The sequence below is a fragment of the Caloenas nicobarica genome, chromosome 12 (genome assembly GCF_036013445.1).
Source record: "Caloenas nicobarica isolate bCalNic1 chromosome 12, bCalNic1.hap1, whole genome shotgun sequence".
Taxonomy (NCBI): domain Eukaryota; kingdom Metazoa; phylum Chordata; class Aves; order Columbiformes; family Columbidae; genus Caloenas; species Caloenas nicobarica.
In genome coordinates, this window is record NC_088256.1 from 20,513,749 (window position 1) to 20,533,467 (window position 19,719).

Here is a 19,719-nt window from a genome sequence, read left to right on the forward strand (position 1 = left end):
TCTGCTGGAACCTGGCATCTCCATTTTTAACTGAACATCTTTAATCTTATTTATTTCAGGGAGCATTGTGAGCGTGGGAGATCCTAAGAAGAAATACACTCGATTTGAAAAAATTGGCCAAGGGTAAGTCCAATCACAGTTGCTTATACAAAAACATGGGCCAGGTATTTTGCTGGTGTAATATCAGTTGTGACGTTGGGCAAGTTACAAACACGTTCAGACGCTGGATTTAGATTCTCGTGTGTCTCAGTACTGATCAGAATTTGTAACCGAGGTCAGAAGCATCATCAAAGACAACTTGATTCTGGCAATGGCTTGTCTGCCGCAAGGAGCGGGACCTGGGAGATCTGCCTGTTTGCGTATTTTCTTAGGAGAAATCATGTTTGTATGTCTCAAAATAATACGGCCACGCTAAAGAAAGGAGAAGAAGCTTCATTGCCTAAAAGAGCAACTTAGCACCTGACAGTTGTCAGATAAATAACGGTTCTCAATAACATTTATTTCAAATATTTTGCTTAAAAACTATTCAGTGATCAGGATTATATCCACATAGTTTAGAAACTGAAACCAGAATTTAAATAATAAGCTCTCTTTTCTAGCAGAGGTAGTAAAAAAAAAAAAAATTCTGTAATAAACACAGTGTCAATGCACAAACTATATGATGAGAAAATGTATCATCTGCCTGATGGCAGACCAGCGCTTGTGGGTCCTGCAGGTTTTAGGAGTTTACTGAAAATTACCAACCAAGCTATTCTTTTTTGAAACCCAATTTTGCTTGCTTAAATAGGATCGATTTGAAATACTTCCAGTGAGAGAGGCAAGAACAAAAGAAATTGCATCAAAATTACAAATCTGACTTCCATGTTAAATACGGACAGGCTCCCTGCTTGGTCAAGGTTTCCTTGGCCGTGTGGTAATTCCAGTGCCATTTGTGTAACACCGGGATCACGCTGCTGTCAGTGTGTGACAGAAGCTCTTTACTGACATCAGGAGATATTTTTCTGCCTTAACTCGTGAGGTTTGAATTCAGGGCAGCATGTTGGTGAGCTGGAACTGATCATACTGCAGAAAGCCAGGCACGCTCGTGCTCTTTCTCTGGCTGGCTTTATCACAGATAGATCTTGTTTGGTAGAGCATTTGTGGGAAGGTGTTTCTGCTCCATTCGTTGTATAAAAACCCCTTTCTCAGATTCCAGCTTGCTTTCTACCCGAAGGTTTGCTTCTTGCTGCCATTTATAAAATGTCAGTGGACACTTAGAGCTGTGCCAGTCTCTCAGAAGATGTCAGCTAAGAAGTGAATGTCAGAATAAACATGCTTGTGAAGCAGATTCTTGCTGTCACCTTAAGAATCTGACCACCACCCTCACAATCTGTTATTTTGACAGTCCTAGTAATGAGCTTGTGCAAAGGTGCCTCAACAACTGGTGGAAAGACAAGTGGCTAATATGTGGACTATAAGAGTATCTAAATGGATTTTCTCCAGGTTTTAGTCCAGGCTGCAGACCGCACGCCCTTCTCCCAGAGGAGTGGCTGTGCTGCCGCGACCAGCTCGTGACTGTTGCACCACAGGTCGATTTACAGTGATGAGGAAAGATCCTAAAGAAAAAAAATTACCACAGAGGTTATGGAGCAGGACAATCAGGAGGAAGCGGAGTGCTGCGTGGCCGGGTTAGCGTGTCTGTGTGCACACGTGCTTAGTCGGTGCTGCGGCCGGTTCCTGAGCTGCCCGGTTCTGCAGCGAGCTGGGAACAGTGGTGCCAAAGGCACTAGTAGTGTTGGAAGCGAGTAGTTTTTCGGTAGCTGCTACAATGACCAGGGTGATGGTTTTGCAGCTGCTTTGCAGGGAGTGGCGGTCAGGAGGCCTGTGCTGAGGAACCTTCGGTGCTGAGTCTCTGCTTTGTCATCTGTCGCCAGTTGGGGACCGAAAATGCTGCTGACACTGGAGGAAACTTAGTTATCTTGTGCTTGAAAAGGGGGCTGTGTTTGCTCAAGCAGTGTTAGCTCTTGCAAGAAAGATAAATGAGTACAGATACATGAGCAGCCTGGGTTCAGGCTGGTTTTTTAAACTCGTACTGCAGTGCATCCCAGTGACACAGATGTCATTGTGGGCCCTGGTACCTGCTTAACTGCATTAAAACCAAGGTATTACAGAAGCGTTTAAAAACTCGATACAGATCAGAAATTATAGTTGCTTGGAAGTAAAAGTTCATAATGCGGAGTCGCTGAGCCCTTGCAATTAATTCACAGCTTTACTTAAATTACTCACCTTTATCTAAACTCCTCACAGATGGCCTGGAGTATATCACAAGCATTCTAATTTAAATAGCTGTTTTTAAATAAACCCTGACAGGACTTTGCTCAGGAGGTAACAGCACCATATTAGCAAGTCTGAATAAATGGTGTTGGCTTTTTATGAAAACAAATTGGATTAATCTCGACAATTAGTCATAGGAAAGTGCATTTGCATTTATATTAAAAGAATACATAGCGTGCCCAATGAGAACATTGTTCTCAACACAGACATACAGTCTCTGGTGCCTGTTGAATTAAAATGCTTCAGAAATATTTCAGCCTGCAGGTAAACAAACAAGCAGGGGGATCATGCAAACTGATTTTTGGCGTTTTCAGCCAGCGGGACATTTGCCTGATGTGTGTTCCTGCTTCTCAGCACCCCTGCCCTGCTCTCCTTGCCTCACTGCCCATGCAAACATCGATGGCAACGCCGACCTGTGGCTTAGCTCACAAACAAGCCCCAGTAGGGTTTACAAGCTCGCAGTTGCTTTTAAACCCAAAGGGATTTCCTCTGCTTGTGGCCTTTTCATCCCTTCACATTGTGATGGGGAAGAACCTCTTGTAAGCAGAGGCAGATGGCAAACAGAACCCCACACTGTCTGCTCTGCAGGTGGCTCCACAACACAACCCGGCTCTGCCACGGAACCAAAACCTGGACACCATGAGGAGCCCTTCACGTGTCTGCTGCACCTGACAGAAGCAGCTGCTGACAGCTCTTGACGCACAAAGCAGCTGTCTGAGGAGCCTCTGTTTTGAGCAGTTCTCAATTTTTGTGTGAAACTCTATATGCCTTAACCTGCTCCAGCTGCGACCATACAGGATGGCTGGATAACAGCTTCTGTGCATGCTGGGGAAACCTGTGTCTGGATCCTTGCCTCAAATGGCTGTCACGTGTGGTCAGGGTTCTCAGAATGACTGCATAGTCTTGCCCAAATTTTGCAGATAGATTCAAATAAGAAGTCTGAGAAGGCACAACTAGACTGTGTTACATTCCCTGGAAAAAAACACCACGCGCATGCCACCCACCAACAAAGCAAGATGGGAGAAAATGGAAAAAGAATTAAATATCATATTTTCCAGGTTTTATAGATACCTCTCCCTTATGATTTGAATGAAAATAATTTAGTATGTATGTTTGAGACTTGCAGCAGCCCGTTTTCTTCATGTTGGACATGAGTTGTATGTGGGATACCCTGCGTGGCGGAGGGCTGGTGGGTGCCGCGCTGTGCACTGCTGCCCCTGGGTGAGCAAAGGTGTTCTACAAACACTGCAGGCAGCAGAGACCTGTCTGGGCTTGCTTTCCCCCACAGGGACTAAAGCCCTTCTCATTTCTTCACTGCTATTTCGTTTCCAGGGCATCAGGAACTGTTTATACAGCGATCGACATCGCCACAGGACAAGAGGTAAGTGTCAGCAGCGCGGGTATTCAGTGCTGTCCCCTCTGGTGCAGACTGTGGGTGGGCCTTGTGGGATCTTCACAGCAAAGGCCATTCCTCCGAAGCACAGACCAGCATCAGCCTGCAAAATATATCTCCTACGGCTGTTCCTCCTCAGCGCAGACTGGTGTCAGCTGGCAAAACACGTCCTGTGCTGTGTTCAGCTCTGCAGCGCAAGCTCTGTGCCCCAGCAGCTGAACACTCTGCTTCCCAGCACCCATTACACTGAGGTGCTGATTAATGTCTGAAAAGGTGCCTTTGAATTCCTGGGACCAGGTCCTGGTCCCCTTGGAATCAGTACGAGCCTCGGTGCTCTCTGTGCTTGGGCTGATGCTTCACCTGTAGCTGTTAAGGCCAGTTGGAAGATAATTACTTTTTTGCTTTGTCTTCAGAACAGGTCAGTGCTTTCCACAGTGTTGTTGGTCCCAGCCTGGTACCATGTTACATTGTCCCTGAATGGGCATTTTAACAGAGAGAAATCTGTAAAGAAATCCCAGAAAGCTTTTGGGCCTGATACAAACTGAATTTTTTATTGCCAGTGTAAACGTGTTACTTTACAATTGGTCGTTTTATCTCTGTTCCCCAGTGTGCATAAAGTTGTGCTATTACAGAGAATGTTGGTCTATATATACAATTTAACTCTGTACATTTACAGCATAAAATTTGCCTGTGGACCTGGCCATAGACCAGTTAGCAGTAGCAATATAAATTGTAAAATCTAAAGATGAGGCCTCGGGAGAACCCTGGGGTGGTCACAGATTCCCCTACTGCTGTGAGAAATAACTAGCTTCATTAAGTTGCTTAATTTTGGGCAGGCTTTGTGCTTATTAACTACTAGAAAGAATGCAAGGAGGGAAGCCGTACCTTTCAGACAAGGACACACTTAACTCTGTCTTAATTACTAAATATATTGATGCATCCACTCACTGATGAGGGCTGCTGTCGTTCAGTCCCAATTTATCTTGATCACAGGTAATACTGTTTAGCGTTTTTTCCATCATGCGTTTCATCTCCAAAGTATGATGCAAGAGCAAATTAAGGAGAGATCATGTTTAGGATGCGGGGTTTTCTTTCAGTCGCATTGAAGCTGTTTGCTGCACACACTGCAAATGAGCAGACGTGTATCAAGAGCAAAGATCTCTCCTAACCCACACGGTGCTGTTTGGGTCTGGTGTCAGTGACAGCACATCACAGCCCTCCACTGCTGCAGGGAAGCCCTAAGCCCTGCTTGTAACCCTGGGTGTATCCATAAAATAACGTAGAACAGATTTTTCAAGTTTTTTTTAAACCCAGGAAATACTCGCAAATCTAAACTGCATTAAAGAATGCTATTTAGAGTGGCAAAATTTAAAAAATCAAGAATTTAGGAATTGCTAGGATTGTATTTTTTTATGTAGCCTTAAAGATCTTGTTAATATGGCATTTTATACATAATATACGTATGTGTTTTCTTTCGGTTATGCAGTCAAGTCAAGAATAACAGCAGTTGCTGAAATAATGATCAAAAATATAATTGCTCAAGTATTACCAGCTGTTTTTATATATATTCACAGTAACAAGATCACTTCCTGCTTTCAAAATATGCATTAATAATAATAGTGGTGATAAACTAAGGCCGTTTGAGAAGAATGCGGGTCCAGAGAGTGGTGTTAGAAATTTGTGGTTGATAGTTTAAAGACCATTTTTACAGATTTTACAAGGCAAAACATATATGGCCGTGTGTCCTGTAGCTCGCACTCAAGCTAGCAGAGAAATAGGGAGTTGTAATGTCAGTTACTGAGCTCTTGTGTCTAATAAGGAGAAGGCTGGCACAGCTCTGCCGCAGCAGTCCAGAAACACTCACTCCATGTTCATTGGTGCAACAGACTGCTCAAGTTAATGGTTTTCTCTGTCATTTTAGGTGGCCATAAAGCAAATGAATCTCCAACAACAGCCCAAAAAAGAACTAATTATTAATGAAATCCTGGTCATGAGGGAAAATAAGAACCCAAATATTGTGAACTATTTAGATAGGTAAGTAGTTCTGGTATTCTCACATGAATGTTCATTTACACACTGCAAGCCAAAGATTAAAGAAGCACTTTGGTCACTGGCAGAAAATCGACCTCTTTAGTATTTCTCTTGTCATATACAATCTGTGGGAGGAGAATGCGTTTTGTCTGCATTAATCTTTTCTGGCATATCCAGTTTGAAGACTGTTCTGAAAAGCCTCTGTCAGCTGTATCTTACTGAAAAAACAGCCTGTAAGTTCACTACCTCCATGTTGTTTTGTTGTGTTTTTTTAAATCTATCATATTTTCTGTGTCTTATGATAAATACTGATAAATCATCATAGAAACTATTTCCTTTGGGCTGTTCCCACTATTTTCCATTGCTGTGGATGCCAGGAAGACTAGGTTCTTGTTTCCAGAAACTTGTAATTTGCCAGTTTTAAATTGTTTTTCCTGTTTCTGAATGTATTTTATGTAAGGTTTTTCGAACTGTTGACCAATTTCTGTCCTTGGTGGTACACACCCTCCTACCACAGACAGCTCTGAAAATTCTGTTGCCTTGTTCCTGGAGTTAATCATGGAATTTATGTGTGAAGATGATGAAGCAGATGATGTGATATGTCCTGGTTCAGGATTTATCTTTGCCATTACTAAACTGCATTTTTCACTTGCCTGACATCTAAGACGCCTCATTTAGACCACAGAGATTCCAAGTTCCGTATAGCTTGGAAGGAATGTCTATTAATGTTATTCTGTCTTGGTTTAAAAACGGCTTGGAAACAAAAATCAACTACAGCCTTTTTCATAAGGCAGTTTAGCTCTGCACGTTCATCTCAGTGCGATTGTTTTTCAGCTACCTGGTGGGTGACGAGCTCTGGGTGGTCATGGAATACTTGGCTGGAGGCTCCTTGACCGACGTTGTTACTGAGACGTGTATGGACGAAGGGCAGATAGCAGCTGTCTGTCGGGAGGTAAGGAATCCCACCCATGCTGCCTTTTGCTTGGACAGGTCAGGACTTCCAAACAAGTGGTAAGAATATGAGTGATTTCATGTTCAGAAATTTCTTTGTTGCTTTTATAACATGGAAAAGAAAGAGCATCTAAAGTGAACTGCCTGCCAGTATCACTGCACTTAGTATACTCTGTTATTATATACTGTGATTGTACTATCTCTTTTTTTTTTAGTTTTACTATTCTAAACTTTGCCTCTTTAAACATTTGCGTGGAGCACAGCTGTACTGCATTCCTTGCCTGTAAAAGCAAACATGCTGGTGGCAGAATTCTAAAATGATAGCAAAGAAAAATAGAGACTCATTTATCAGAGTCTTCAGCTTAAAAGGATAGCATTCCACCCAAAATGGTGTTTGCTTCTGAAAAATGACTAACATGCTATTTCCAAATCTGCTGTAGAGCCTAACAATAAAATCTTTGTCATGCAACCTCCCACCCGAAAGTGATCCACTTCATAGCAAAGGAAGGGACTTTTGATTTTTTAGCAAACAGTGGTTTGCCGTGCGGATGGAGACGGCGTGTTCAGAGCAGCAGGAGCCATTCTGCCTCTGCTTTCAGGGGATGGTCTGTAGCAATAATTGACATTTTTCTTTCAAAAGCTAATATGCCTCCATTTAGAAAGTTATTACTCTAATAGCGTTGAAGCAGCAAGCTATTCCTCTTGACAGCACAATATTCTGCTTTTACTCACAATTCATCTAGAAATTAAATCTTTTAGAGCCATTTCGTTTCTTATGTGATGAAGTCGGGTCATTAATTTTTACCCTCGTGTTTCTTTTTTATCTGTCAGTGCCTGCAAGCGCTGGATTTCCTGCATTCAAACCAGGTGATTCACAGAGACATTAAAAGTGACAACATTCTTCTCGGAATGGACGGATCTGTCAAATTGAGTAGGTATTCATGGTCAGGGTGGGGCTTTGGTTTGTGTACGTCCCTTCTAGAGAGTGGGAGTCACTGTCTAAAGCTTCAAGAGAATAAAAGCCACTGCATGGAACTCGAGGGGTTTTTTAAAGGTCCAATTCAGTATTTCCTTGGCTACAGCACTGAGTAAACACAGCATGGACGCCTCTCCAGATAGATTCAACAATGCATACTCAGGCATACATAGTGGGGATTCTTTTGCTTGGCTCCATAATCCAAGCTGGCATTAACAATACTTACTTTTCTCCTCAGCTGATTTTGGCTTTTGTGCTCAGATCACCCCTGAGCAGAGTAAACGGAGCACAATGGTCGGGACTCCTTACTGGATGGCACCAGAAGTGGTGACAAGAAAAGCATACGGCCCCAAAGTGGACATCTGGTCACTTGGGATCATGGCAATAGAAATGGTGGAAGGAGAACCTCCGTACCTTAATGAAAATCCTCTCAGGGTAAGGGGCGAATGAAATGGGGTACTACTGTCTTTCTAATCTGTCCCATGTTTTCTCTCCTGTGAAACAAAATCCCAGTCACATCATGTTGAACTGGTTCCACCAAGACCCACTTCTAAAAATGCTACTGGTGCATATCGGTGTATTCTGTAGCTTTGGTTCTGTCAGTGGGAGAACCTCAAAAGAGAAGTGACATGGAGCCAATTCAGAAATATGCCAGTTTTACCTCCCACCATGTTTGAAATTTCTTGTCTATTTGAACTCTTTGAACTGTATCTCTGGATGACAAGAATTCTTCCGTGGCGAGTTTCTCCAGTTGGGGAGTTTTTATGAGAAGCATTTCAACGGTATCTGCAGGCAGAGGAGTCTTTCCAAACCTGGATCAGTGCTGATTGCTGACCTGAGCCTTTCACAAAGTGTCACAAGTAATGCCGTAATCATTTATTATGAAATACATTTCTAAAAGTATGTTTTAGCACAGATACTTGTAGTAAACTAATGTATTTTTGATGTTTTGAAGTTTTCCGTTTTAGCCTAATTCCTTAAAATGAAAATACTAGTTCTTATGCCAAATGAGCGTACAATAGTGGAGGAATGTATACCAAGACAAAACCTCATGCCTCATAGCTGAAACAAACAGAATTGCTGGACAGTTAATTCCTGATAGGATGCAGGAATTAGTGAGGAAATTAATTTTGACCTGTGTGTATACACATAATTTTTTGTTAAGGCTAGAATTAAAATAGAGCACAACCTTTAGCTTTTCTCATAGCGGCGAGGCTGCGCTCATGTCTGTGCACTGCAGACTGAAAGAACAAACAACAGAACCATCAGGAAATACCTCCAGCCATGATGCTTCAGAAAGGAATACAACAAATTCCAGTCTTCTACTCTTTTTTTTTTTAAAAAAAAAAAAAAAAGTTCCTGAGTTTTCTTGGAAGGCTCCTTTTGGTTTGGTAGGTGCCCTGGGGTTTTTGTTTCCAGGACACAACGAGCGGTGTGTGCTGTGCCACCTCGGGGGGGTGAAGAAGAAGCAGGTTTGGATTGCGAGTGATGCTGAAGAAGCGGCTGCAGCGTCGCTGGCAGGCGGCACTGGGCCTGTGTCACTGCAGCCCCGTTTCACCAGCAGAGACTTGTGCACGTCACCAGTTCTGCTTCAGTTTCCTGCAAGGAGAGGACCCCGTGTTCCATTTGCTCCCATGGAAGACTCTTGAAAAAATGCATTTGTCTAGTATGAGGCAGCAAAAATGGATGAAGAGAATAAGCATTACTGGTCTGGATGCTGAAAATTCCCTGCTTTATTAACCTCAAATGTTGATTAGGGCTCCTCGAGAAGCCTCAGGTCAACTGTGGAAAGACTGCTGGATTTCTTGTCTCTGACCAAATGCACGTTGCCTTTCCTGCCCTTACCCAGCTTATTTGAGGTGCTCTTTTTTTCCATGCATGCCTCATCTCTTGTTGGAGTTGATCTCAACTTGAACACTTAGACCTTCAAGGCATCTCGAGGTGTCTGAGCACAATTGCAGTAGATTAAACTCAGGCCTCTGGAGTTGGTACCATCTGGATCAGCTTCCTGGACTCTTTTGCCGAGGTTCTTGCCCCTGAGCTTGGAACAGTGAACAGCTTGTGATGGATCGTCTCAAGTGCCCAGTTATCGGCTGGGTTTTTTTAAGGTAAATCTACCCCAACCAGGAGAGGGTCCATCTGCTGTTGTAGGTGGAATCATAGACTTCATTGAGAGGTCTCAGCTGCACCCAAACGAGAGAGTTTATAAGAAAGCCCTGTTTTTACAGCTTAGTTTTTTGGCTGATGGCAAGCAGCAGTTGTTGGGTTTAATAGTCAGGTTCAGACGACATTCAGGGAATTCTGCAAAGCCTGGAAACAAAAGGATGCTGTTTCGTTTTTATGAATGATTGTTTTAATAATGGAAGGCACACAGGAACTTCAGTTACTGACACTAATTTAAATACATAAATAAATTGTAAGGGCATTAAAGGATCATTAATCATAGAGTTAACAGCATTTGTTGCTTTCCACATGTAGTGCAAACACATCCCATGTTGTTCAGGTTCTTTCTGACCTGTGCAGGACTCACAGGAATGAACCATTTTCCAGCCATGAGTGTCCCGGATATCTCTGTGACGGTATTTGTTTTCTCTCACTGTGATTTCCTTCCATCAGGCACGTGCCTCGGGCCTGAAGGACAAACATTGGTGTGATAAATATCCTTTGAAATGCAGGTCGGACCTCCCCAGTTTCAACTCAAAACCTTAAGCATTTCTGTTTACTTTTTCATTTATTAAGCACGGCACATCAATTTTCCTCAAAACTGTAGCATATTTTCCAAATGCTGTGGATCTTCTACTGTTTCAGGCTTGTAAATCATCTGTGTGTTGTTCTGTCATGTGTCTGGGTGGCCTGGATAACTTTAGGATATCGTTTTCACAGACTGTAGCTATAGTTGTATGCTGAATCCTTTCTTGTTTCTTGGCATGTTAAACAAATTAACAAGCTTATTGCCCCTTTGCAGCTACTGCAAACACCCATTTCCTTTGTACAGTGGTTGTTTTTCTTTGCTGGCTGTGTCATAGGAAACCAAAAGATACATAATGGGTACTCGAACTTCCCGTAGACCTTTTTCTGTTGTAGAAATATTGAAAAGGTGCAGTACCGAGCTCAGGATGACTCTCCCTCATGATTCATCTTCTGTGAAGAGATAAACAACTAAAAGAGCTCTGTTTCCCCTGGCACTCCTGTTTCACAGTCAGGTGAATGTAGCTGGAATAAAACTTCCAAGGTTGCCATCGGTGCGGAATGCCTTTACCGCAGGAGAAGGGGCATCCCTTGGGTAGCACGATTTTAACAAGTGGCTGGGGTCAGCTGCCGATGGGTAGGATAAGGCTGATTTTGTGACTTTATTTTTTTGTTTTTAATCTGGAATAGTTCATTTACCTTTTTAGGCTTGGAAATTTTTCTCTGGGTGTAAGAGGATAATCCTGAAGTCAATTTGGTCATGGTCTGTTTAAACGCCAGTAGCACAGAAATGTTGTTATCATGGCAGACACTTTTATGGAAGACTCCTAGGCTGATTTATATTATTATTACTGTATGTATTAGATGTATTCTGCAAATTTGAATTGTTCAAAATGTTCACCTTATGTTTCTAAATAACATCTTGCAACAGCAGAATAAACTCATTTCTGTAGCTTCTCAGCACGTTAGACCTTGGTTACAAGTGAACCACGTTGGATAATGCTCACCCTGTGTTTTGCAAAATTACATGGTAATTCCTTGGCCTGAGGAATATGGGGAAGACTTGCTAAGGTACATGAACTGCTACAGTTGTTCCAGCTCTTCTGTCTGTGAAGATGACCCTGAAAACGTGAAACGAGTGTAATAGATTTAATGCTTATGTTCTCTTTCCTGAAAAAAACCCCAAATTTTCTAAAACAGTGGTTTTGAGGGTGAACTGCCCCACAGTTCTTCCCACTGGGAAGCTTGCCTGAAACATGAAGATTATAATTTAAAGGCAACATAGTCTATTCTGCTTCTTGTCCATATTTGCTGAAATATTTAGCGAACATAATTCTTTTGGAGTCCAAGCCACTTTATCCATGTCACCAAGCCTGAGCTTTCAATAACTTGACTGCCAAAACCTCCCATTTCTTCTCAGACAATTTCTTAGGTGGGGGCATCATTAATGTATTTATTTGAGTATCAAAATTAGCATGAGGTTACCAGATGGGTGGAATTACTCATTTTTCTAATTAGACCATTAAAAGTTTTTCTTTTACCACATAAGCGAAGCTGATCTGGAATTTGGAGACTGCTGAAAGACATAGTTGCAGGTGGCTCCTGTCTGCCCAATTACGCGTTTTCTTCACAATATGTTTGTTCATGCAGTTTATGTATCTGTTGAAAATGAGGTTCCAAATGTTTCTGTTTCTTTATCTAAGGAATAAGCTGATTTCCTTTTTTTCACCTGGTTACCATTTTTGTCAAGAACAGAGCGAAAAATATGACTGCCTTTGCTGCATGGAAGCTGTACTTTAGGAACCAGTGAGCACTGCAGAGATTCATTTTATGTAATAATCCTTTGAAATAATACAGTTAGACCAAATTCACTCTTTAAAATAGCCTGTAAAGCTAGTGTCAATCCTTGGAGAAGCAAAATGTGCTTTTGCTGATGTAGTTCATACTAACTAGGTCAGCCAATGAAATGAGCTGTCAAAGCAGGATCATTTTGATGTTGGAATAGCTATGGCTGCATCAGGATTTTTTTTGTTGGTAGAGAAAAATTATCCCTAACCCTCTGCCAGGAAGAAACTGCCACTGGAGACTAGACCTGAAAAAGTGGGGTCTGCATGAGCAGTTACGGGTATGAAAGAAACAGGCGGAGTCTCGTGTTTCCTTCTTCTCTAGGCGCTGTATCTGATAGCTACGAACGGGACACCAGAACTGCAGAACCCCGAGCGACTGTCCGCCGTGTTCCGTGACTTTCTGAACTGCTGCCTGGAGATGGACGTGGACAGGCGAGGGTCTGCCAAGGAACTTCTGCAGGTAAAACGCAAAGTGGCTGCAAGTCCAACAGCTGTGATGGTTTTCTCATCAGCCAGCTCGAAAGCATCAGGTGGAACCCCCTCATATTAGTCCCTAGGCTTGGTGCTTTTCAAATGGAAATAGTAGAATCACAGAATGGTTTGTGTTGAAAGGCCCTTCCCAGCTCCCCCAGTGCCCCCCCTGCCATGAGCAGGGACATCTGCACCAGCTCAGGTTGCTCAGAGCCCCGTCCAGCCTGGCCTGGGATGTCTCCAGGGATGGTTCATCCACCACCTCTCTGGCCAACCTGGTCTGGCACTGAGGGCTGGATGGCCACAGATTCTGCGGCAGCTCCGTCCAGGTTGCCGCGTCCTTCCTGGCGAGTGCAGAGGACAAACCTTTGCAGCGGGTGGATACCATCGTCAGGCTCCTTCTGGGAGGGTGATACCCCCCAGCTGAGCTCACCTCTAGAGCTGGCAGAGCTGCTCGTCCTTCCTGCATGAACCGCTGCGCTGACCACCGCGTCCCGCTCTGTTCGCAGCACTCGGCTCGCTGGCTCTCCGTGGGCTGCTTTTTATATAGTCTCGGTAGCGACTCTTGCAGAGCTGGCAGCTCCTGGCAGGTCTCCCCGCTGTCCTGGCGCTTCCCTCCCTGCGCCCACATCTGCTGCTTTGCTGCAGACCAGGTCAGCTCCAGAGCAGCTCCCTGTGGCGATCGGTCCCCTCTGTCCTATTTCTGCACATTCCTGGTAACCAGAGGAATACAGCTTGAACCTGTGAGTAACTGAGTTTGGAAAATAATGGTTCGTGTCTTTTTTGTTTTTTTCCTTTGGGCAGCATCCATTTTTAAAATTAGCCAAGCCTCTCTCCAGCCTGACTCCTCTGATCATTGCAGCAAAGGAAGCGATTAAGAACAGCAGCCGCTAGCGCTTCAGGCCGGCTTTCTCCCATGCCAGCTCAGAGCAGGACTGAGAACAAAAACTCTATAAAACCTCAACTGTTGTACTGCAGGACAGATGGACGGATGAACAAACCAGCGGTCGCAGTCATGGTGGTAAGAGGGAGAAAACCCAGTCCCTCAAGGAGTAAAAAACTATCATTTGTCTTCTTCCTGCTTTCTGGCTCCTTAATTTATTTTTAAGATGAAACAGGGCTTAAGACAGGTAATGACTGAAAATGCTTTGCTGCCTCAGCCATTTCCAACATAGAGCAAGTTCAATTGGAAGATTCCCTTCCTTCTCACCTTGTGAATAAGCTGTACATTCACTTTTAAATTGACAGTTGTTTCTTAAAGATGGAAAGTCCTTTTTATGTTTGTTGCGTTGGGATTTTTTTTTGTTTGGTTTGCCTTTTTTTTTTTTTGTATGGTTTGGAATTGGAGAAGGGTCTCCTTCATTCATAAACTCCGTATTGCACTGCCTTTTGAATAAGCCCACTTGCTGGTATTTGCCCAGTCATGGTACTTGTAGATGAGGAAGAAAGTGAAATTGCATTCCCAACCAAAAGGAATCGAGAGTGGGGCAGATAAAACAGTCCTGTTGAGATACAGGCGTTCAACTGTGAATATATAGTGTTTTGGTTCTTGACAATTTGATTTATGTAACTAATTGTGATCTGTTTGCCTGGATGAGAGTCTTACTAGAATGAAAAAGCAGAAAGATCAGTCGGTGTGCTCAGAAAGGGCCTATCTGGTGCAAAGCTGTAAGAGAAACGTGAGGCCAGAGTGGGCGCAGCCTCAGCATCCGCAGACCCAGGCTGGAAGGAGGTGCTGGTAGCGGCAGGAGATGGGCACTGGGACCAGGCTGATCATCCCGTATCGGAGCCGTGGGCTGCTCCTCAATTGTAGCTGTGCTGCGAGATGCACAGACTGGTGGGATTCACCGTCTTGACTCTATGTGGGAGTAGAGGGAAAACCAGAGCAGAGCGGGGGTGTCACTTCTGAAGATGTCTGCTCTCCTGGTCGCCTTGTAGCTCCTGGGAAAGGTTGTAGGGTCTGTGCCACTCTTGGCAGAGCGGGAGGGCGAGTGTTCTTCAGGCACCCCAGTTCTGCCACAGAAACTGGGGCCAACGCGAGTGAGGGACAACTTGTGCAGTTCACATACGTGGGAGCCAGCGCAGCAGACAGCTCTGGAAGAAAGCACATTAAACCCTGGAGTTCTGCTCTGAGAGCAAATGTGTCGACTGCAGGAATGTTGAGAGGCATCAGGCCAGCCCGGTGTGTGCTGCCCCCTGTGCAGCAAGCGCTGCCGGAGGCAGCTTGGAGTTGCTGGGGGAGAGGGAATCCTGGATGTGACTGAGGATTGTGCTTGATTAGTCAACTGATTTGTAAGGGAGCAGAATAGTTTTAAGTATGCAATTTGTGGGTATTTTATTCGTTTCTGAAAGATGCAATGTGGCTTCACTCAGAAAAAGCATTTCTATGGAGTATTTGTTGCTGTAATTTAGTAGTAAAACTAATCAAAGACGCTCAAAACAGCACTTGGCCTGGTCCTGCCAAGGGCTAAGTAGCCTTTAAGGTACTGACCACCTTCATGTTTTGCCAATAGGAATGAAGGAAGGGTGCTCGGGCTGCTCCTGAATTAGGCCATTAGCTGGTTTGGCTTCTTTAGTTATAATCTTTGTGTTGCAACTGTCATTAATGCTGCAAACTCGCCTCCCGTTGCGGGCTCTGTCCATCCCACTGTCTCTGCCTGAGGCAACACTCGGTGAGTTCCCACAGCGAAGGAGGAATTAACGGTTCTGATTTCCTGGGGAGCACAACAGGTCTGATTTTCAGATATCCAAATAACAAAAGATTCTGTTTCTTTTGTGAGGTCCCATTTTTCTCTGTCAGCTCAAGCTGTCTATCTGGGGGAGAGACTTTCTTGAGAAAGAGAATAATTTGGGCTCAAGATGGGCTGCCCTCAATTTGTGAAGCATTCATCTGAATGAAACAGGTTTGTATTCCATGTAAGAAGTGAAGAAACAAGTGACAGTTTCCGTTTCTAGTATAGCTTTTATTTTTTTCCTACCCACAAAAGAACAGACAGCCGTCCTTTAAAAGGAAAGCACTTTTATATGGCACATGTTTGCTGGACATACAATATTAATACTTATGTTGACAGACTACACTATTAGATTTTTTTTTTCCTATTTATTTTCTTTACCTATCAGTATTTCAGCATCTCTACTTTGAAAAAAGACACCACAACTTCCTGGAAGATAACAGATAGGAAAATCAAACGGTAGCATCTTTTTTTTTTTCGATCAGTGTATGCCCCAGCATACACAATATTGTCAGCACTGGCTTTGTAAAGACAACTGCTGTAATAAGAGGCCTTACTTTTTATTTTATTAAATACTATATTTATTTTTCTTTGCATCAGCAAATCTAGAGCTTTTTCGTCTTAAAAAAAAAAAAAAAAAGATCCTGTGAGGCAGACAGGATTCAGCAAATAATCTGAGAGGAGCAAGTATTGTATATGATTTACAGGCTCACATAGTGTGTTAGGATTGGCAATAGCATTGACCTTGCAGAAGGGAGAGCTGATGACTGTAAAATCTCTGGAACCATCTCGGGTTTTCTGACTGCAGTCCTCAGATTAAGTAATTACTTTAATATATTTTTGGAAGTATTAGAAATAGGCTGTTTCTGTTGTGAAATGCATAGGTAAACAGATTTCAAACACACTCATTCCAAGGTTTTAAAAGATTGGTTGTCTTCATTTTAAAATTCATTTAACAGTCAAAAAAACCCTATCCAGAGCTTAACTAGGATTCCCACCCCTGCAATGACATGTGTGTAAATGACCCCATAGATCGCTGGAGTTTTAATATGCTTTGGGACACAGCAGTAACGTCAGGGAAGTTTGAGAAGCACAGAGAAGTTTATTTATTTAAGAAAAAAAAGAAAAAAAAAAAAGAATACCAATAGCTATGTAAAATTGCATGTACTGCTGGGAGCCTGTGAGGGAGTGGATTGCACAGCGCTCTCAGGGTTTGAGTGGAAACTCGCACCGCAGTTGCAGGGTTGCGTTCTCACTTCTTGTGTCCAGCACCTTTGTAAATATGTCTGTGCTTATTCTCCACCTTTGGCTACTTTTTTGACTTGCAGGACACACAAATGAAGTAATATTTTTTTAGCTGTTTGTGCTGAGTTTCCTTGAGGCCAATGGCTGCACCTCTGCAGAGCTTTTGGTCCATCTCCCCCTTGTCCTGCCACCGAAAATGAAGCACATTCCAGTCACCGCGAGAAGGGAAGCAAGTACCTGTCTGCTGTCCTCGAGGAGCAGATGTCACCATACCCTAGTGTCTGTGCGGCCTTTGTTTCCAGTGTATAGTTATTGGTGCGGCTACTGAATATTCCTCACACTGAGCATGTAAGTACGTGTATTTCTTAGTCCAGTCACGAGCAAACTCAGCCAAGAGCCTGCGCGAGCTCTGCGCTGCCTGCCGTTATAGCCAGGAGCTGGGCTTTGCTGACAGCCAGGCTCTGCGCACTAATGCCGGCTTTGCCTTGCTAAAGCTTATCAAGTCACACCCTCCAACTGGACTGTTGGTCATTCCTGTACAGACATGCAGCAACTTAATGATGGGCAAGTTGACAAAGACCCATAAATGCAAGTATGCAATTTTTTTTTTTTTTCCCTGTCTCTCCAGACCAGGTAAATAATTTTAGCCCCCCCCCCCATTTTCAGGAAGCCGGCAAAGGGCAACTTTGTGTTCCAACAGAAACCATTCAAGGTTTCTTGGAGTGCAATTTGCAATTCAGGGATCTTTAAAACTTCTCTTTGTGTCTGTTCTTGAGCTGACAGGGTAATTTCTTTTTTCTGGCTGAAGTTGGCAGAATCTTGCTTCTAAATCCTCTCTTTGGATGTGGTCTAGAGCCAATTGCCATAATTCTAGGCATGCATCAGGCACATAGACTGTCACTGGCCTGGACCTACCAATGGTTGTGTGCACCTTTGGTGACAAGAGCCATCTCAAAAGGAGAAATGGCATTATTGGAAAAGAAGGAGGGACGTTTACATGCTCTTCATGGCTGCTCTGTGGGTATGAACCCGCAAACTTTGTTCCTGCTTCTCAGCAATTCTCCGAAGCACCCCAGAAGAGCTTTCCTTGGTGATGTCCCAACCTAAGGGCAGTGTCTCTGACTGCCCTTCCAGCAGGCCCTACTCACATTGCGTCTCTGGCTGGGCTCCATTTATACTCATTTATACTCAGCTGAGCTTCAGAAGTGGGGGGGTTCCCTTGGCTGAGCAGGTGGAAGGAGCTGCCCCTTGGTCTTCATCATGCAAAGCTCTCCAGGGCCAAAGCGGGGCAACCCAGCAACGCTCACATCTGCTGAGATTCCTGACCTTTGAGCTTGAGGTGCACAAAGGCAAGTGCTTTTTGTCACTCTGTTCATATTATTAGTGTTAAGCAATGCTGCTAAACTAGGCTGTAGCACAGCAACAGGCAAAAAAAAAGTCTCTCAGCTCTTCAGGGGTGATGCTCCGAAGCTGCTGGTGTCTGCAGGTGGTGGGGGAGCTGCTCTGGGTGGGAAGGAGCAGCAAAGCCCCCCTGGAGAACCTGTCCTGCCGGGCAGAGCACGGAGCCCGCGGCCACACTGAGGGTTGCTCGGTGCTGTGTGTACAGACAAACATTTCGGGACGATCCGCAAAAGAATTCTGCAACTCTTGACTGGATCAGGATGTACCCAATGCTAAATGCCAGTTTAGTCTGAAGCAACCAGTTTACACCCTATACTGGTGTCCACTAGGGGTTTTTTTAATTTTTTTTGTCTTCAGGGTATCCAGACAAAAGTAAACAGAGGAGGAGCCTACATTTTCATTGTTTATCAGAAATGTATCTCATTTTGCTGTACATTCCTTTTTTAGGACGTGTTATCTGTTTAAAAAAAAGAAAAAACAGAAAAAAAAGATAAAAAAGAAAAACAAATGTGTAGTGAAAAATCTTCTGTAACTTTGGATTAAGAGGTAACTGATCTTTTTAAAAAAAGAACTAAGTTATTTACTTTGTAAATGTGCTGATGGCATGGATCCATCTTACTGACCTCAGCATCCTTTTTTTTTTAAGATTCTGGGTTTTGTTTCCAATATTAAGTTATTTTAAATTGTGGTTGAAGCAATAGAAAACTGAAATATGGATTGTGCATGACTGTGTCTTGAGTGTAAAAATATTGCAGTTTGAAACTTGGACCTAAAGTATTGCAAATAAAAGTTATAAATACCAATGGGTCGTGTGACTGCAGCTTTTCCTACAGGATTTGCTGATGCTGTTTGACAAAATAGCATCAGGGCTGGCTGAAGATACACCAGTCTCGATCGGCTGCAGTGTCAAACACTCCATCTGTATGGCTGTGTGTGCTTGTCTTTGTCCTGTGTCACTAGCACATGATGTCATGAAACAGAACTTACCTGCCACGACCCCATATTGAGGTTCTGCTGCTGGAGCTCCTTGTATCTTGTCTGCAGAAGCCGACAGCTGCCTTCCTGCTGCCCCCCGGTTCGCACAAATCCGGAGCGCTGCGATTTCTCAATGTGTCGCCTCCATTGATCCATATTTATAAAGAACCAACACCCCCTCCTGCTGAATTCGAAGAGTTACACAGATGGTGCTTTTGCCCAGAAGCACCTACCTACATGTTAATAAAATATACAATATATAGATAGACTGTGTTATCGAGTTACGTTCTCTCTGTGTATATATAGTATACAATATATTTTTATATAGAGTACCTATATATACAGAGGCCCTTATATTACTATATAATTTGCTCTCCATCAACATACATTTTTATGTACTATATGTATATATAGCACTTATGTAACTACATAACATACTACGTATTATACCTATATACATACAGTTATAAACTACCTATATCTAGAGAGATTGCTAAAGAGTGAGGGGGTGCTATATGGGTGAGTGTATATGTAAATGTATTTTTTATATATATACACACACACAATAAACATAATTATTTACAGATAGTGTGTTACAGCACTGTAGACATACACTTACTCTATACTGTATACAGCTGCCAAGCAAGAGAGATGGGGGTAAGGGGAAGGTGTGCGAGCACACACTCTTCACATCAG

At 43.3% G+C, this 19,719-nt stretch overlaps 1 protein-coding gene across 1 annotated transcript in view; it reads left to right on the forward strand.

The window, feature by feature from the left end:
• Positions 1-18,850, forward strand: part of PAK3 (p21 (RAC1) activated kinase 3) — a 75,978-nt gene extending 57,128 nt beyond the window's left edge. The window contains exons 8-15 of the mRNA XM_065643000.1: positions 60-123; positions 3,646-3,694; positions 5,628-5,740; positions 6,572-6,689; positions 7,520-7,619; positions 7,903-8,099; positions 12,522-12,659; positions 13,475-18,850. Of these exons, the coding sequence (XP_065499072.1) occupies positions 60-123; positions 3,646-3,694; positions 5,628-5,740; positions 6,572-6,689; positions 7,520-7,619; positions 7,903-8,099; positions 12,522-12,659; positions 13,475-13,564 (869 nt within the window). The 3' untranslated portion in view covers positions 13,565-18,850. The remainder of the gene's footprint in view (positions 1-59; positions 124-3,645; positions 3,695-5,627; positions 5,741-6,571; positions 6,690-7,519; positions 7,620-7,902; positions 8,100-12,521; positions 12,660-13,474) is intronic.
• The last annotated feature ends 869 nt before the right edge of the window (positions 18,851-19,719 follow it).